This window comes from Eulemur rufifrons, chromosome 17, assembly GCF_041146395.1.
Source record: "Eulemur rufifrons isolate Redbay chromosome 17, OSU_ERuf_1, whole genome shotgun sequence".
In the NCBI taxonomy this organism is placed as follows: domain Eukaryota; kingdom Metazoa; phylum Chordata; class Mammalia; order Primates; family Lemuridae; genus Eulemur; species Eulemur rufifrons.
Window position 1 is genome coordinate 27,829,599 of NC_090999.1, and position 14,328 is coordinate 27,843,926.

At 42.6% G+C, this 14,328-nt stretch overlaps 1 protein-coding gene across 1 annotated transcript in view; it reads right to left on the bottom strand.

Moving 5' to 3' along the window:
• Positions 1-726: 726 nt before the first annotated feature.
• The window catches only part of PLCXD3 (phosphatidylinositol specific phospholipase C X domain containing 3), a 144,635-nt gene continuing 131,033 nt past the window's right edge, over positions 727-14,328 (bottom strand). The window contains exon 3 of the mRNA XM_069492670.1: positions 727-880. Coding sequence (XP_069348771.1) covers positions 727-880 — 154 coding nt within the window. The remainder of the gene's footprint in view (positions 881-14,328) is intronic.

The window sequence follows — 14,328 nt, forward strand, 5'->3', positions numbered from 1 at the left end:
CATCTCCCTCATCTCTAAACATTTTTCACTATGAAGTTGGCACTCATAGTTCTTTCAAAAAAGTGTTTATATTTATAGCTGCCTTAAATAGAAATACTATGATATACTATTATTTTCATATGACACAAAAATCACTGATTATGGCCTCCAATATTACTGATACAGGAAAACTGATTTGATGCAGATTTTCTATGAACAAAAGTTAAGCTATGATTGCCCAGTTGCAGATGACTACAGAATATTATACCAAGTCCCACAAAACAAATAAATTTCAGTACAACAATTTAATACACGGAACGCCAGGCATTCAATTGTTTTGAGTCTCATATAGCATCTGATTAAAAAGAGCAAAAAGAGCGAGCGAAAGAGGGAGTGAAAAGGTTAGAGGATACAGACAGCGCAGGAGCCCTAGGTTGAAACTAGAGAATGCAATCAAGTAAACACTCATACATTACAAAGACTAATTTTGAAAAACAAAATTCACTTATCTTTTTTATCCCTAACACTAGAAGTAGATTTTGCTCATCAAATGGGAAATGAAATATTTATAGTAATATAGACTATGATTATAATCACTGAAGAAATGGTTTCCCCCTTTTCCCAACCACTATCAGCCCTAATCCCTTCCGAGACTCAGTGGAATAGGAAGATCAGAGTGTTTACAGATAATATGCCTAAAATGATGAGTCTTCTCTATCCTATTCATGGACACTCCAAATAGTGCTATCAAGTGTTGGCTTCTCCTTCATCAAAGACATAGTTGAGCTTTATGACAGTGCTGATAAAATCACCAAGTTCTACAAAATCGGCAGTGACAATATTGATGCCACTTTCTCCTGGCTTCTGCGTGCGGACCCACTGCATCATGGCAGGAAGAGCTCTGAGAAAGGAAAGAAAAAGAGAAGTCACAGAAGGCAAGGCATTATTTTTCAAGCTTTACAGTTCTCAGGCTTCCCTTTCATTTTCTAACTAATGAAAATAAATGTCCCAAGTATAGGTACAGATGGGGAATAAAGGCCCGGTGGACAATGGTGAATTCTTAACCTTTGAAGAAACTCTGCAGGAGAACTATTCACTATATTGGTCCTTGTTGGACTCTTCATCTTGGGGATCTCATATACTGTGTTAGTTTATAATGAAGCTTCTCCATTAAGAAAACAACATTCTTGCATTTGTATTCTGATTTGGCATAGTGTGATCGCAAATCTTGCAAAGCTATGGGTGGTGAGGTCAGAGATGAACACATGCACTTAGCATTTATTATAAGCCCACTATATTCAGGAAATATGCTAAGATATTGTAAATAGACACACTAGCAAAAGTCTCTGCCTTCAAAAAGGTCACGGTGTAGTGGTGAGCAGGTGGACAAGGAGGAAAATTGTAGCATAGGAACGACCAGGGCTCATTCCTTCAAACACATTTACTGAGCACCTGTCAATTTCCAGTCACCATTGTAGGCACCTGGAAAATTCAAGTGAACAAAATAGATAAAAGTATCTGCCCTTGTGGAACTTACATTCTAGTAAGAAGAAACAGGCAAAAAATAACAATCATAAGTATTAATAAATTATATAGTTTGATAGGAGGGAATAAATGCTATAAAATGAGCAAAGAAAGGAGGAGTAAGCATATGCAGATGGGGAGGAGAGGTGCAGATTGAAATGTAAGATATGGTGGTTTAAAAGTCTTCATTGATAAGGGAACATTTGTGCAAAGGTTTGAAGGAGTTGGTCACATGGATGTCTAGTGAAAGCATTCTGGCTACTGCCATGGGCCTACAGTAGCAGTATGCCTAAGCTTAGAAGAAGGATGGAGAGAGTAATAAAAGACGAAGTCAAAGAGATAATGAAAAATGGGAACAGGGCCTTTGTAAGGGCTTTGAGATTACTCTGAGTGAAATAGGGAGGATCTTGAGCAGAGGATTGGTGTACTCTGAATTTCACTGTAAGAGATCATTCATTACCATGAGAACATAGAGGAGAGTCACCTAGCTTAGCCTGGGAAGTCAAGTGAAACCTTTCAGAAGAATTCCTGAGCTAAATATTGAGAGATTAGGAAGATTTAGATGGGGAAAAGGTAGGAAAGGGGGATGGAGGATGATGAAGTGCATTTTCAGGCAGAGATAAAACCATTTCTTCATTCATTGACAGAAGTATCGTGCATGTGTGCTTAGGAGAGGGGATACAGGCAGACACATACAGGTGATGGTGATAATGATGTATGATACGACAGCCCATCAGAGTGAAACCTACTACAACTTGAGTGAGGCAGGAAGGAAGGTTTCCATGATAAAGGAATAAATGAACTGAGGCCAGAGAGATGATAGTGTATTAACAAAGGAAGTGTGAGGGAAACACTCCTGGACATTAAATTCCTGGAAGATAAGAAGACAAGAGGAAAGAGGGAAGTAGAAAGGGGGAAAGAGAATGATGAGTTTAAGGACCTTAAAGAAGTTGTGTAAAAAGATTTAAGGAAGTCTTGAAAGATGTTGGAGAAAGAAAGAACCAGACAGTAGAGGGCCCTGAGAAATGTATGACAAGTGAAAGCTGTAAATCAGAGAATGCTGTGATTAGATTTGTAATTTAGAGAGATTAGTTTGCCTTTGGTGCAGATAAATGAAAAGGAGAGAACACGACTAGGAAATAGGGGTCTGTTGAAGTAATTCAGACCAGAGACAGTGGCAGCCTGAATTGCAGTAGTGGCAGTGGATGTACCTGAAAGGGTCTGAGGAGACAAGAGGACACTGGATGTGGAATTGGGTGTAGACGGAGAGGGAAAGAGGCCGTGAGTTATGCCTAGATTTCGAGCAGTGTTCAGGTCGGTGGATGTCATTCATTAATCTTGGACAAATAGGAGCAAAAGCTTTCCAGCAGAGGTGATAAGTTCAGTCTTAGACATGTTGATTTTGAGGTGACTTTGGGACACATGAAATGAGATTGTAAGTGGAAGTTACGTACAGGTCTGGCATTCAGGACCGAGAGCCAGTCAGAAGCCATCACATACAGTGAACAGTTGAAGCTGTGAGAGTGAACAAGAAATTTTGTGGAGGGAGAAGAGAAGAGAAAGTTTGAAGATCAGCAGCCTTTCAGGGAAGGGCAGGAAAGTGGATTCAGTAAAAGACAAAGAGAAATATGTATAGAAGCAGGAGGAAAATCAGCAGCATACACAGGGTGTCCCAAAAGTCACCATACACATGGAAAATGGGAACTTGTAGCCAAATGTACCTTTATTTACAAAACATTCATCACAAAATTTTACAAAATTTTTCCTTTGTATGGAGACTTTTGGGACACCCTGTGGTGTCATGAAAATCAAGGAAAGAAGGAAGTTATGTTCCTTCTGTAAACTTAAAAGAGTTGAATGGGCTTGAAGCAGGAAGTACAATACATGTGCATTTCACCATACCTCAAAGAACATATCGTCTAAAGAAAACCAACCCATCCAGGCAAAAATGGGTCAATTGCCTTGGACTACACTAATCCCATGGGTAATACCTTAAAAATCCTGATCCATACTTTCCAGTATATGCATTTTTAGTATATACATCATCCTGATAGAGGATCATCCAGTTGCTTCTAAAAGAGTATAATATGGATCTAAAAGGCCCAATTACTTCAGAAAATAGACTAGCATGTGGGGAAATTTACTCTCCACAACAATAGTTTCAGAAGAAAATTCTATCTTAAATTGAAAAATCTGGATCCCTGAAGCACAGACACAAGTGTATTCAAATTTGTTAGAAAGACAGATGCTGTGGTTATGCTTGTGCAGCCACTCAAGGTTGAAGTCTGTTACTTTCTCTTCTGGCCTTGCTGGTGCAGATGCAGCAGCTCTGCTGTGAATGCAACGTCACCTGAGCATTTTAGAGAAGGTGGTGGAAAGAGGACCACAACTAGTGCATTTCCTGGAAACAATGCTTTTTTTGACAGACACATGCACCTTGAGAGGTGAGAAGTGGAGGAGATAAGAGTGACGTTGAGGTCAGTACTGATGCTGTATTAGCCTTAAGTGAATAGCTTGTTTGTCAGATCTCTTGGGTACGAGGTGATGGGAGGCTCCTGAGCAACTAAATTCCTATCTTAGAACTAGAACTGTCACGGAAGCAACTCCTCAGATGCCCTCTACTACTCTAAGATTAAAATTCCTAGACCTGAATTTAGAACAACTGGTTGTTATCCCCACGGAGAGAGGTTAGGAGAACACAAGAGTGCTCTTGTCTGTTTTCCCATAAAATAGATTGCTTTGAGGATTGATGACACATTCTTTTGGAATAGCTTGTAGTCCTTAGATGAAATATGAGTATTACATTTAAAATATCATTCCTCTGAGTCATGGGAATATTTCTATTTTCTGTTCAGGCATATTTTTCTAAAGTCAATATGATGCCAAAGACAAAAGAAGCAATAACACCAAGTTAAATCTCAAATAGACAGTCTTAAGTAGAATTATGATAAACAAAAAGACTCACTATACTGGATTAAAACCAGCAAATGCTACTGAAGTTACAACAATTATTTGGAGTAGCATATCTTAAACTTTTTGCATTATTGTTCCCAAAGGAGCCTTTTTGAATACTTTTTTCCCTACTTGCCCTCTTCCTCCATGAAATTTTAATACTACTGATAGATTGCATATCTGTTTATGTATATGTTCTTATACTGTTTGTGTGTCTGTGCTTTACAGAAAAAGAATTTTTTTAATTTGCTTTCTTAAGAACCAATTTTTGCCCTCTTGGGGGCCATAGGATCATTGAGGATGTATGATTTACAGCTAATTGACAAGTTTCTGATTATGCTTAGTGTTGGACAGATAAATAGAATGAGTTGAAAAGTGGCTTCGATGGTAATAAAATAGCACCAATGTAACAATTTTCAGAGTATAAGACTATCTTAGTCGGTCCAGCACTGCTGTAACAAAATACCATAACCTGGGCAGCTTATAAACACAGAAATTTACTTCTCACAGTTTTGGAGGCTGGGAAGTCCAAGATCAAGGTGCTGGCAGATTCCATGCCTTGTGAGGGCTTGTTTCCTAATTCATAGACGGAGCCTTTTCATTGTGTCCTCACATGGTGGAGGGGTGAACGAGCTCCCTCAGGCCTCTTTTATAAGGGCACTAATTTCATTCATGGGGACTCTGTCCTCATAATATAATCACCACCCAAAGCCCTCACCTTTCATACCATCACCTTAGGGGTTAGGATTTCATGGAAGGGATTCAACTAGTGGAAGGTATAAAAAGAAAGAAAGAAAAAAAGAAAAGGAGTTCAACATGGGAATTTGGAAGGTGGTGGTGGGGGGGCACAAGCATTCAGATCATAGCAAACATAAACTGATTAATTTCTTTAAATCATCTATCCATTCATCCATCCACGTATCCATCCATCCATCCATTCAACAAAGATGTATCACACACCTGTGGAAAATGGTGTATTAATTGTAGCTCCCTAGAGCAATGCTTAGGGTTCAGACCTTCCTCGTGTCTTTTGGAGAGATGTGGCCACAGTCTTGCCCCCATACTCCTTTTTGTGCTTTTGCTACATTATGGTCAGAATAATCTTTCTCAAATGCATCTAAGCATTACTTCTCTCTATGGACAACAGCAAACTCTTCTCTCACCTTCAAGATATATCCAGCTCATCAGCAGTGTGTATGAGTCCCTCCATGTCTCCCCTATATCAGCTGCCACAGATTCTTCTCTTCAGCTTCATTTATTGCTACTTCCTATCTGCTAATTTGTTCTCCAGTAATACTGAAAGGCTCATATTTTCCCCCGAACACACCCAGAAATTTCATGCTTCTGTATTTTTTCAGGCCTTCCCTCTATGAAATATCATCCCTTCCTCCAGTACCCTTCTTGGTCTGAGTAATTTCTGCCTACTCTTCACGAATTGGACCAGAAATTGTCTTACTCCCTTCCATCCAAATCTGGGTGAAGAAACTTTTTTTCACACTTTATATTCCTTAAGTATAGTTTCGTGACTGTACATAATATACAACATTGAGATTATACATTTCCGTGCCTATGTGCTCTTCAAAAAAAACCCCAAAAAAACCAAAATCATATCATAGTCATAAATGTATTCCTTGTACCCACCACAATCCCTAGGACCAAAAGGAAAACAACACATTTTTGAACACAAATGTTGAGCTAGAAATCCTGAGCTCAGATGTCTCAAAGTCTACAAGCAAAATAGACATTAAACCCATCATGACAATATGATATAGCAAAATAGAGGTGGGCATAGGATTCTACGGGAACAAAGTAGATAAAATAATTCACTTTACTTGGAAGAAATTTAAGGGACACTTCACAAAACAGGGGACATTTGAACTTGGTCATACAAGGCATTCTTTGGGCAAAGAAGGAGAAGGAAGCCATTCCAAAGAAGGTAAAAGAAGGCATCACATAAAAAGGCATCAGCACATGTAAAAGAGTATGGGCATGAAAGAGATGACACAATTAGGAAGGACAAGGTGGCCAGAGAGTAGGGGCTGTGGAGGTGCTGGAGGACCCACTGGAGTAAGGGAGGAGCAGGAAAGGTGTTTTGGCCAGTTTGTTCAGTCCGTCCTTTGGCATGCTGTAGAGTCTGAGCTTCATTCTATATGCAATTAAAGGTTCTTCATTGATTTTATTCAATTAAAGAAGTTTTTTAAATTTTCCTGTACAAAGACGAATCTGGTTGTGATTTCATCCAAAGTCTTCCATTTAATTACACTGAAACTTGTATTTTCTTCACATATAAATAAAGAACTCATTGTCTCCCTATGAAACTTCTCAGATTGCTATGAGAGTCTAAAAAAGCCTTCATTCACTCATATTACCCCTACCTTTCTTCATAGCCAAGCCGTTGCTAGTGGAAATTTGAATATCATTCACTAGAAACATGAAGGAAAACACTTCTAAGTAGAGCTATGCAATCTGAAGAGATAATTAAATTCCCTTTGAATTTGTATATTAATATTTTAAAATCTATTTATAGAATGGTCTACTTCAGTATAGAAAGATGTGATTATACAGATTATACAGATACTGTAAAAAATGCCCTCCCTTTTTATCTGTCTCTTTTCATTAGATGCTGGATTTATAGTGTGGATTTAAATTTCATTTCCAAGACCTCACTAGGTGCCATTGAAAATTTTTAAAAAATCATAGCAATACTGTCACTTATAAAGCAAGACTGTTTCCATTCACATCTTAGCTCCATCATTTATTATAAGCAAGTTAGTTATCACTCTAAGCCTCAGTTTCACCATCTATAAAATGGGCATAATAATGAGGATTCAATTAGTACATGTACAGTGCTAAAAAGAGTACATCCATTGTGTGACAGCCTGTCACTTCTCTGCCTACAGATTCTCAAAGGACAATAGCAGGGGATTCCCAGAGCTGAGGACCAACACCCAGGCATAATACAGTTGGGATGTAAAAATAAGCCTGCAGGATTTCTTTCCAACTTTCACAATTCCAAAGACAGAAAAGTGGGGAACAAGCTCCTGGTGTTGTCAGACAAGATTGGCAATGAGGCTTTGGGGGAAGTACCTTGGAAGGGCACATAGTTGTGGCTTTCTAAATTCAGTTGGTGAAAGAATTATCAGGGCCCAAGCTTGGTGTATAAAGCCTCAAAGCTCCTCTCTGGACTGTGAAGCTCTGCTGAGGAAAGGCATTGTCAGACAGATTGTAGGCTTCCTAGAAGAGAAACAGGAAAGTCTACAGAAGTCAGAAACCTCCCTCCTCCGATGAAGCAATGGGAGTAGAGACATGTGAGAGCCAGAGATCTTCTGATGTGCTTGCTTTAAAAACTGGTTTTGAAAAGATTTAAAGCAAAAGATTTCAGAGTTGGAAGTGCTGAGGCATTCTTTTGTAGGTCATACTATCGAGTTCGGTAACCCCCAATGTGCTGACCTTGACTTATTATTAATTCATGTCAATCTCCTGCTTAGAATGCTTCAATTACCTCCCAATACTTTTAGGATAAAGGTAAAATCCTTAACTGGCCTATTGGCCTCTGAACAGTGGCCACTAGAGGTTCGTCCAGCTTCATCTCTTGTCAATGTCCCTCTCACTGAATTCTAGTCATATTGTCAGTCTTGCCCATCTTGACCAGCCAAGTTTTCTTCAGAGAACTTTCTGGTTTTGTTGTTGTTATTTGTTTTCTTTTATTTTATCTAGAATGCCTTACCTTCCCTGCCCTCTCACTTGGCCACCACACAAAAAGTTTAAATGTCAATTATTCAAAACACTAGTCAGAATTGTAATTGTATTTATGTCTTTGATCGATGTCTGTGTCCCAACTGGACTATAAGCTCTTTGAGGACAAGGACTATCTGTGTTCTCGCTGTTGTACCCCCAATGCTTAGCACAGGGCCAGGCATAGACTCAATAAATATATGTTGAATAAATGAACAGGTTTCACACTAGAAAGAAAAGGTCTACTGGTTGGATAGAAATGTATGCAGTAACATAGGGAAATGCTGCTTAGTCGTCCTCACTGTGGCTACTGCCACAGATTTTTGTTTGTGAACTCACTGCTATTTTGCTGAATAAAAACTTTTTTTAAAATTAACTTGAAGAATTTTAATTTTTCTGTACTTGGCAGGTCTCATCTGGAAATTTTCAAATTGACCAGTCAATTTGTAAAGTGCTTTTCTCCGCAGTACACATAGTGTGTCATGAGATTCTGTGTTAGTGATAATAATGGCAGTAATTATCATCTTTATATGAGTAAAATGTATTAAAATTAAATGTATTTAATTAATCATTTCTTTAATCTATTATAAGTTGTTAGTTATTTAATTGGAATTGAATTTATTAAAAATTTATTATAAATGCATGTCAAATTCATATGCAAGTACATTTGTGTGTGAATGTGTAAATATATGTATACATAAATAATACTTTTATAACAAATGCATTTTATACATGTTACTTCTCTAGCTCCTATAAACTGTTTTATTTTACAGTTATAGATGAAAAATTGTAGATAATAAAACAGTTGTGTCTTTTAGTAAATTTGATTTGAATGCATTTAATGTTCAATGAACTGTTTCTTTTATTGAATGAAATAGGATTTACAAAATAAATTCATTAATTTTTACAGAATGTTCTAATGCAGTTGAGGGTAAAGATTACTATGAAAATGTCAATGTCTTATAACTTCCTGTCCCAAGCCCAACCTGAGAAATGGAGACTTCATTGATCTGCAAAATTTTAAATGATGGTTGTAAGGCTGGTGGTAGGCACCCCTCCCTTCCCTAATGAAAAAAGAGGCGGCTCCTCCTGTCCCTCAATACCCGCCCCAAAGCTGAAACAAAGATATTCCTCACTCCTCGCACCAACATCTCCTGGCCGAAGAAACTCCCATCCCCCAGCCCTAAAAATCTATATAAACCCACTCAGACTTCTGGGCGGCGCGGCTTCTCTGGGTCCCGTGGGTCCCGTGAGGCTCACCCGGGTCCCTCTCTCAGGGACTCGTTACCCCACCTGGGAGCGCCCCAATAAAGCCTCTTTACTTATCCCTTTCCACTCTGCTCGTCTTTCTTTCTCTGGTGCCGGCTACTTCAAAGAAACCTTACATTTGGTACTGAAACCTGGGAGGGGCGTTTGGCTGCACCAGCTACTCTGGGGCTTTGGCTGCACCACCCTCTTCTGAGAACTCTCACTTTCCGGACTGGGACCTCCGCTGACTGCCTTCCAGTCCCTGATTGATGACCTCGGCCTGGGTGAGTCACCCCATGTTATCCCAACCCGGATCCCCCAGGAGCCTCCATTCCTTCCGGGAAACTGTTCCCTATCCGTTAAACCATGGGCCTACGTCGGGGGCTCCCCCATTCCAGGGGCTGAGGCTATTCGGGGATGCCTGAATTCCGCTCACCCCTTTCTGTGCCGGCACACTAGTCTGGGGCGGAGAGGTCCCCCCAGGCTTTTGCTGCCTCTGTAGCCAAGGATACTGTTCCTGGCTGTTTCCCATCCGGGTTGAGGTGACATGGGTGACCAAAATTCCCCGTGAGATGCCCCTGGGGTGTCTGCTGGCCAATCTGAAGGCCCTGGATTTAGGCATCTGGCCCAAGTGCCTCATTCTTTACTGCAACACTGCCTGGCCAATGTATAAATTGGACAATGACTCCCAATGGCCTGAAAATGGAACTTTCAGTTTCAATATTCTGCAAGACCTTAATAACTTCTGTCACAGGAATGGCAAATAGTCGGAGATCCCATATGTCCAAGCCTTTTTCTGTTTGCGCTCCCGTCCTTCTCTCTGTCTGACCTGCCACCCCGCACAGGTCCTCCTTATGCTGGATCCCCCACCCGCCTCCTCCTCTTCTCCCTCTAACTCTCCACTGGATGTCTCTTCAGACGCCCCTTCTGCTTTCTCTGATCCACCCGACTCCCTTGGCCCTCCCCCTTCACTCGACCTCCACCATACCCACAGGCACCCACCCATCCTCCCACACTGCCCAGCTGCTTGCTGCCAACGTCTCCAGTCGGCCAGCACACTCGCTCCCACGCAAACCCCTCAGACCAGCCCCTCCTCTGTCCGTTACGGGAGGTGGCCAGTGCCGAAGGGCTTGTACGCGTACATGCTCCCTTCTCCCTTTCTGACCTTTCTCAGATTGATAGTGCCTAAGCTCAGGGAAATCACTCAACAGGCAGACAAAAACCCTGCAGTCTTTCTCAGCTGCCTTACAGACCCCCTTATCCAATATACCTGCCTAGAGCCTACTTCCCCCGTGGGGACTGCTGTCCTCACAACTCACTTTATTACTCAGTCCTCCCCTGACATCAGAAAGAAACTCAAAAAAGGCAGAGGAGGGCCCTCAGACCCCTATCCGAGATCTGGTGAATATGGCATTTAAAGTCTTCAATCCCCAAGATGAACAGGCAGAGACCTAAAGGGAGGCCCGTGTCTGCCAAAAGGCACACCTGCAGGCCCACGCCTTGCAGTCCTGAGGCCGGGGAGACCCGAGAAGCCATCAACCTCGTCTAAGGCGACCAGCCGCGTTCCGCCAGGCACCTACTTCAAGTGCGGTAAGGAAGGCCACTGGGCCAAGTGGTGCCCACAGCCACTTCCACCCACGACGCCTTGCCCGGCTGTGGTCAAGAGGGACACTGGAAAAGTGACTGTCCCTTGGGACAGAAGTCTGGAGGGTCAGTCATTCCATCCCTAGACCTGCCGATGGCAGCTTTGGGTCTGGCTGTCGAAGACTGAAGAGGCCCTGACTTGGCAACCCCAATAACCCTCTCGGAGCCCAGGGTAACAATCAAGGTAGCGGGTAAGGCAGTGTCCTTTCTGGTTGACATGGAGGCTACCTACTCTGTCCTGCCTTCCTTTTCAGGCCCTACTTATCCTTCCCAGGTGTTGGTCGTGGTTATTGACGGCAATCCCTCTCGACCCCCCACCACCGGTCCCCTAACTTGTCTAATAGATGACCGTCCCATCACCCATTCCTTCCTTATCATGCCCTCCTATCCTGCTCCACTATTGGGAAGGGACCTACTAACCAAGCTGGATACCACCCTCCATTTTTCCTCTGGAGCCTCCACCATTCTTCCTCGCTCTCGCTCTCTCCAGATTCCTCAGCTCCGCCCACAGCTTCTCCCGCCTTACCAAGCCCTACATACCCTCTCCTGTCTAAACTGGTAGACCCCAAGTTTACATTAAAGAAATTATATGTGTAATTTTTTTTAATTCAGAGGTTGTTTAAAAATGGATTCAAAGCCTGGATTTGGAGGGAAAAATAAAACCAAGATAGAAGGTAACTAGTAAGGTAAAAAAGAGACATAGAAAGACTATGAACATGGAAATGTATTTTTGTTAAAAAAAAATCAGCGGGAAAATAATTTGTGTGGAGAAAGATCTTGTGTAGTGACTTTTTGTCCTGGAACAGAATGGCTGGTTATTTGAGAAAGAAGAAATTTAGGACAAAAAAGAAAGCCCAAGTATGTCATAGATGGTCTGTATAGGCTGTGATGGAGTTCATGGAAGGAATTTACGAAAGAATTTTGTGTATGGTTGAGTCAGCTATAATTAAAGAAAAAAGGTTTAGTTAAAACCACAAGGTATTCTTAAAATACTGGTTTACTCTTAATGAAACCGCAAAAGTATTTTGATTCTAAATCTACTGACAGCCAAAAAAGGAGGGATCTACATCTTCTTTCAGGAGAAATGTTGCTACTATGTCAGTGACAGGCCTCCAGTACAGCTGTCTAAGCCTACTGTCACATACCTTGGACTTAGTCTCACCCCCACTTCCTGACATCTCACTGTTGATCGCCAGCAGACTCTTTACAACATCTAGTCTCCCACCACTGCTGAACAAATTCTATCCTTCCTCAGGTTCATTGGTTTCTTCCGACACTGGGTCCCCAACTTTTCTCTCCTTGCCAAACCCCTCTATGAGGCAGCACATGATGCCTCCACTGGCCCTCTGTTAAACCCTCAGGCTGTCTGCAGCACATTCCTAAAACTTCGCAACTCTCTCCTACAAACATCCCCTCTAAGACTCCCTCATCCTGAAAAACCCTTTAACCTTTACACGGATGAGCGCCAGGGCCTGGCCCTTGGCGTCCTCACCCAACCTCTGGGACCTACTCCCATTTCCACCCCAGTGGCCTACTTATCCAAACAGCTGGACACCACGGTCCGTGGCTGGCCACCCTGCCTCTGCGCCTTAGCAGTGGCCACTGCTTTCACCAAGGAGGCCCTAAAACTCTCCCTGAGACAGAACTTACATGTCTTCTCCACCCACCACTTACAGGACCTTCTAACTCACCGCTCTTTAGCCCTCCTCACTCCGTCTAGACTACAGGAATTCCATCTCTTGTTTATTAAAAATCCCACCATTACTTTATCACAGTCCCCAACTCTAAACCCTGCCACTCTGCTCCCCATTCCCTACCTAACCCTGTCCTCACACTCCTGCTCAGAAATGGTTGAAGCCTCCACTACCTCTAGACCTGATCTGTCAGATAAGCCACTTCCTACAGCGGACTTAACTTTCTTTGTTGATGGCAGCTCTGTCACAGGTGAGGACAGCAAATGCCAGGCGGCCTATGCCATTGTCTCTGCCTCTCAGGTAATACAAGCCTCCCAACTTCCGGAGGGTACCACCTCCCAAAAGGCAGAACTCATTGCTCTCACTTGAGCCTTACACCTAGCCCGAGGCAGGAGTGTAAATATTTACACAGACTCCAAATATGTGTTTATGATAGCTCACTGCCATGCTGCCATATGGAGAGAACGGGGCTTTCTCTCCAGCAAGGGCTCCCCTGTTATTAACGCCACCCTTATCTCCCATCTCCTCGAGGCCCTTCATTTACCCACACAATTAGCCACTCTTCACTTCATATTGGCACTAAGGGCCTCTTCCACCTCTTACAGCCTCTATTTTCACACCCTGCCCTATATTCTCTCATCAAAACTGTTTGCTCAAACTGTGACATCTGTTCCTCTGTTAACCCTCAAGGAGGTTTCAAACCCCCTGTATCCACCCACCAGATGCGTGGTCACCTCCCTGGACAAGACTGGCAGGTAGATTTCACCCATATGCCACCTCACAGGCATTTCAAATATCTTTTAACACTGGTAAATACCTCTACGGGATGGGTTGAAGCCTTTCCCACTGCCAATGAAACTGCTGCTGTTGCTGCCTCCGCTCTCATTACTGAAATTATCCCACGCTTCGGCCTTCCTTCCTCCATTCAGTCTGACAGTGGCCCTGCTTTTGTTTCTAAGGTTGTTCATCAGGTCTGTGAGGCTCTCAATGTCGAGTGAAAACTTCATATTCCCTGCAGGCCTCAGTCCTCAGGAAAGGTTGAAAGGGCTAACAGACTAATCAAAGACCACCTCACCAAACTCATTATTGAGACGTGCCAATCATGGCTTGACCTTTTACCCTTAGCTCTCACCCGGATCAGGGCAGCCCCCCGACATCCTACCTACCTTAGCCGTTTCGAACTCATGTACAGCCAGCCTTTTCTCATTAACCACCATCTTCCAGCCCAGCCCCCACCTTTGGCCTCCTATCTCCCATATCTCGCCCTCCTCAGGCAACTTCTCCGGGCTCACGCAGACAGATACCTACCTCAGCCTCCAGAGACCGACTCAGATATCTCTCAAACAGATATCCTTGACCCTTGAGACCAGCGTTGGAAAATTAAAGTCACAGGAAAAGTATACTGAAAAATACACGACTATTACCCTTCAGCGACTATTCACATCAGCCGTGAATATGTCCTGGCCCACCAGACACAGGTTCAAATATCTATCAATATGCTAGAAGCAGAGCAAACTCTAGCAGGACAACTTTCCTCCCGCCCTAAACATCC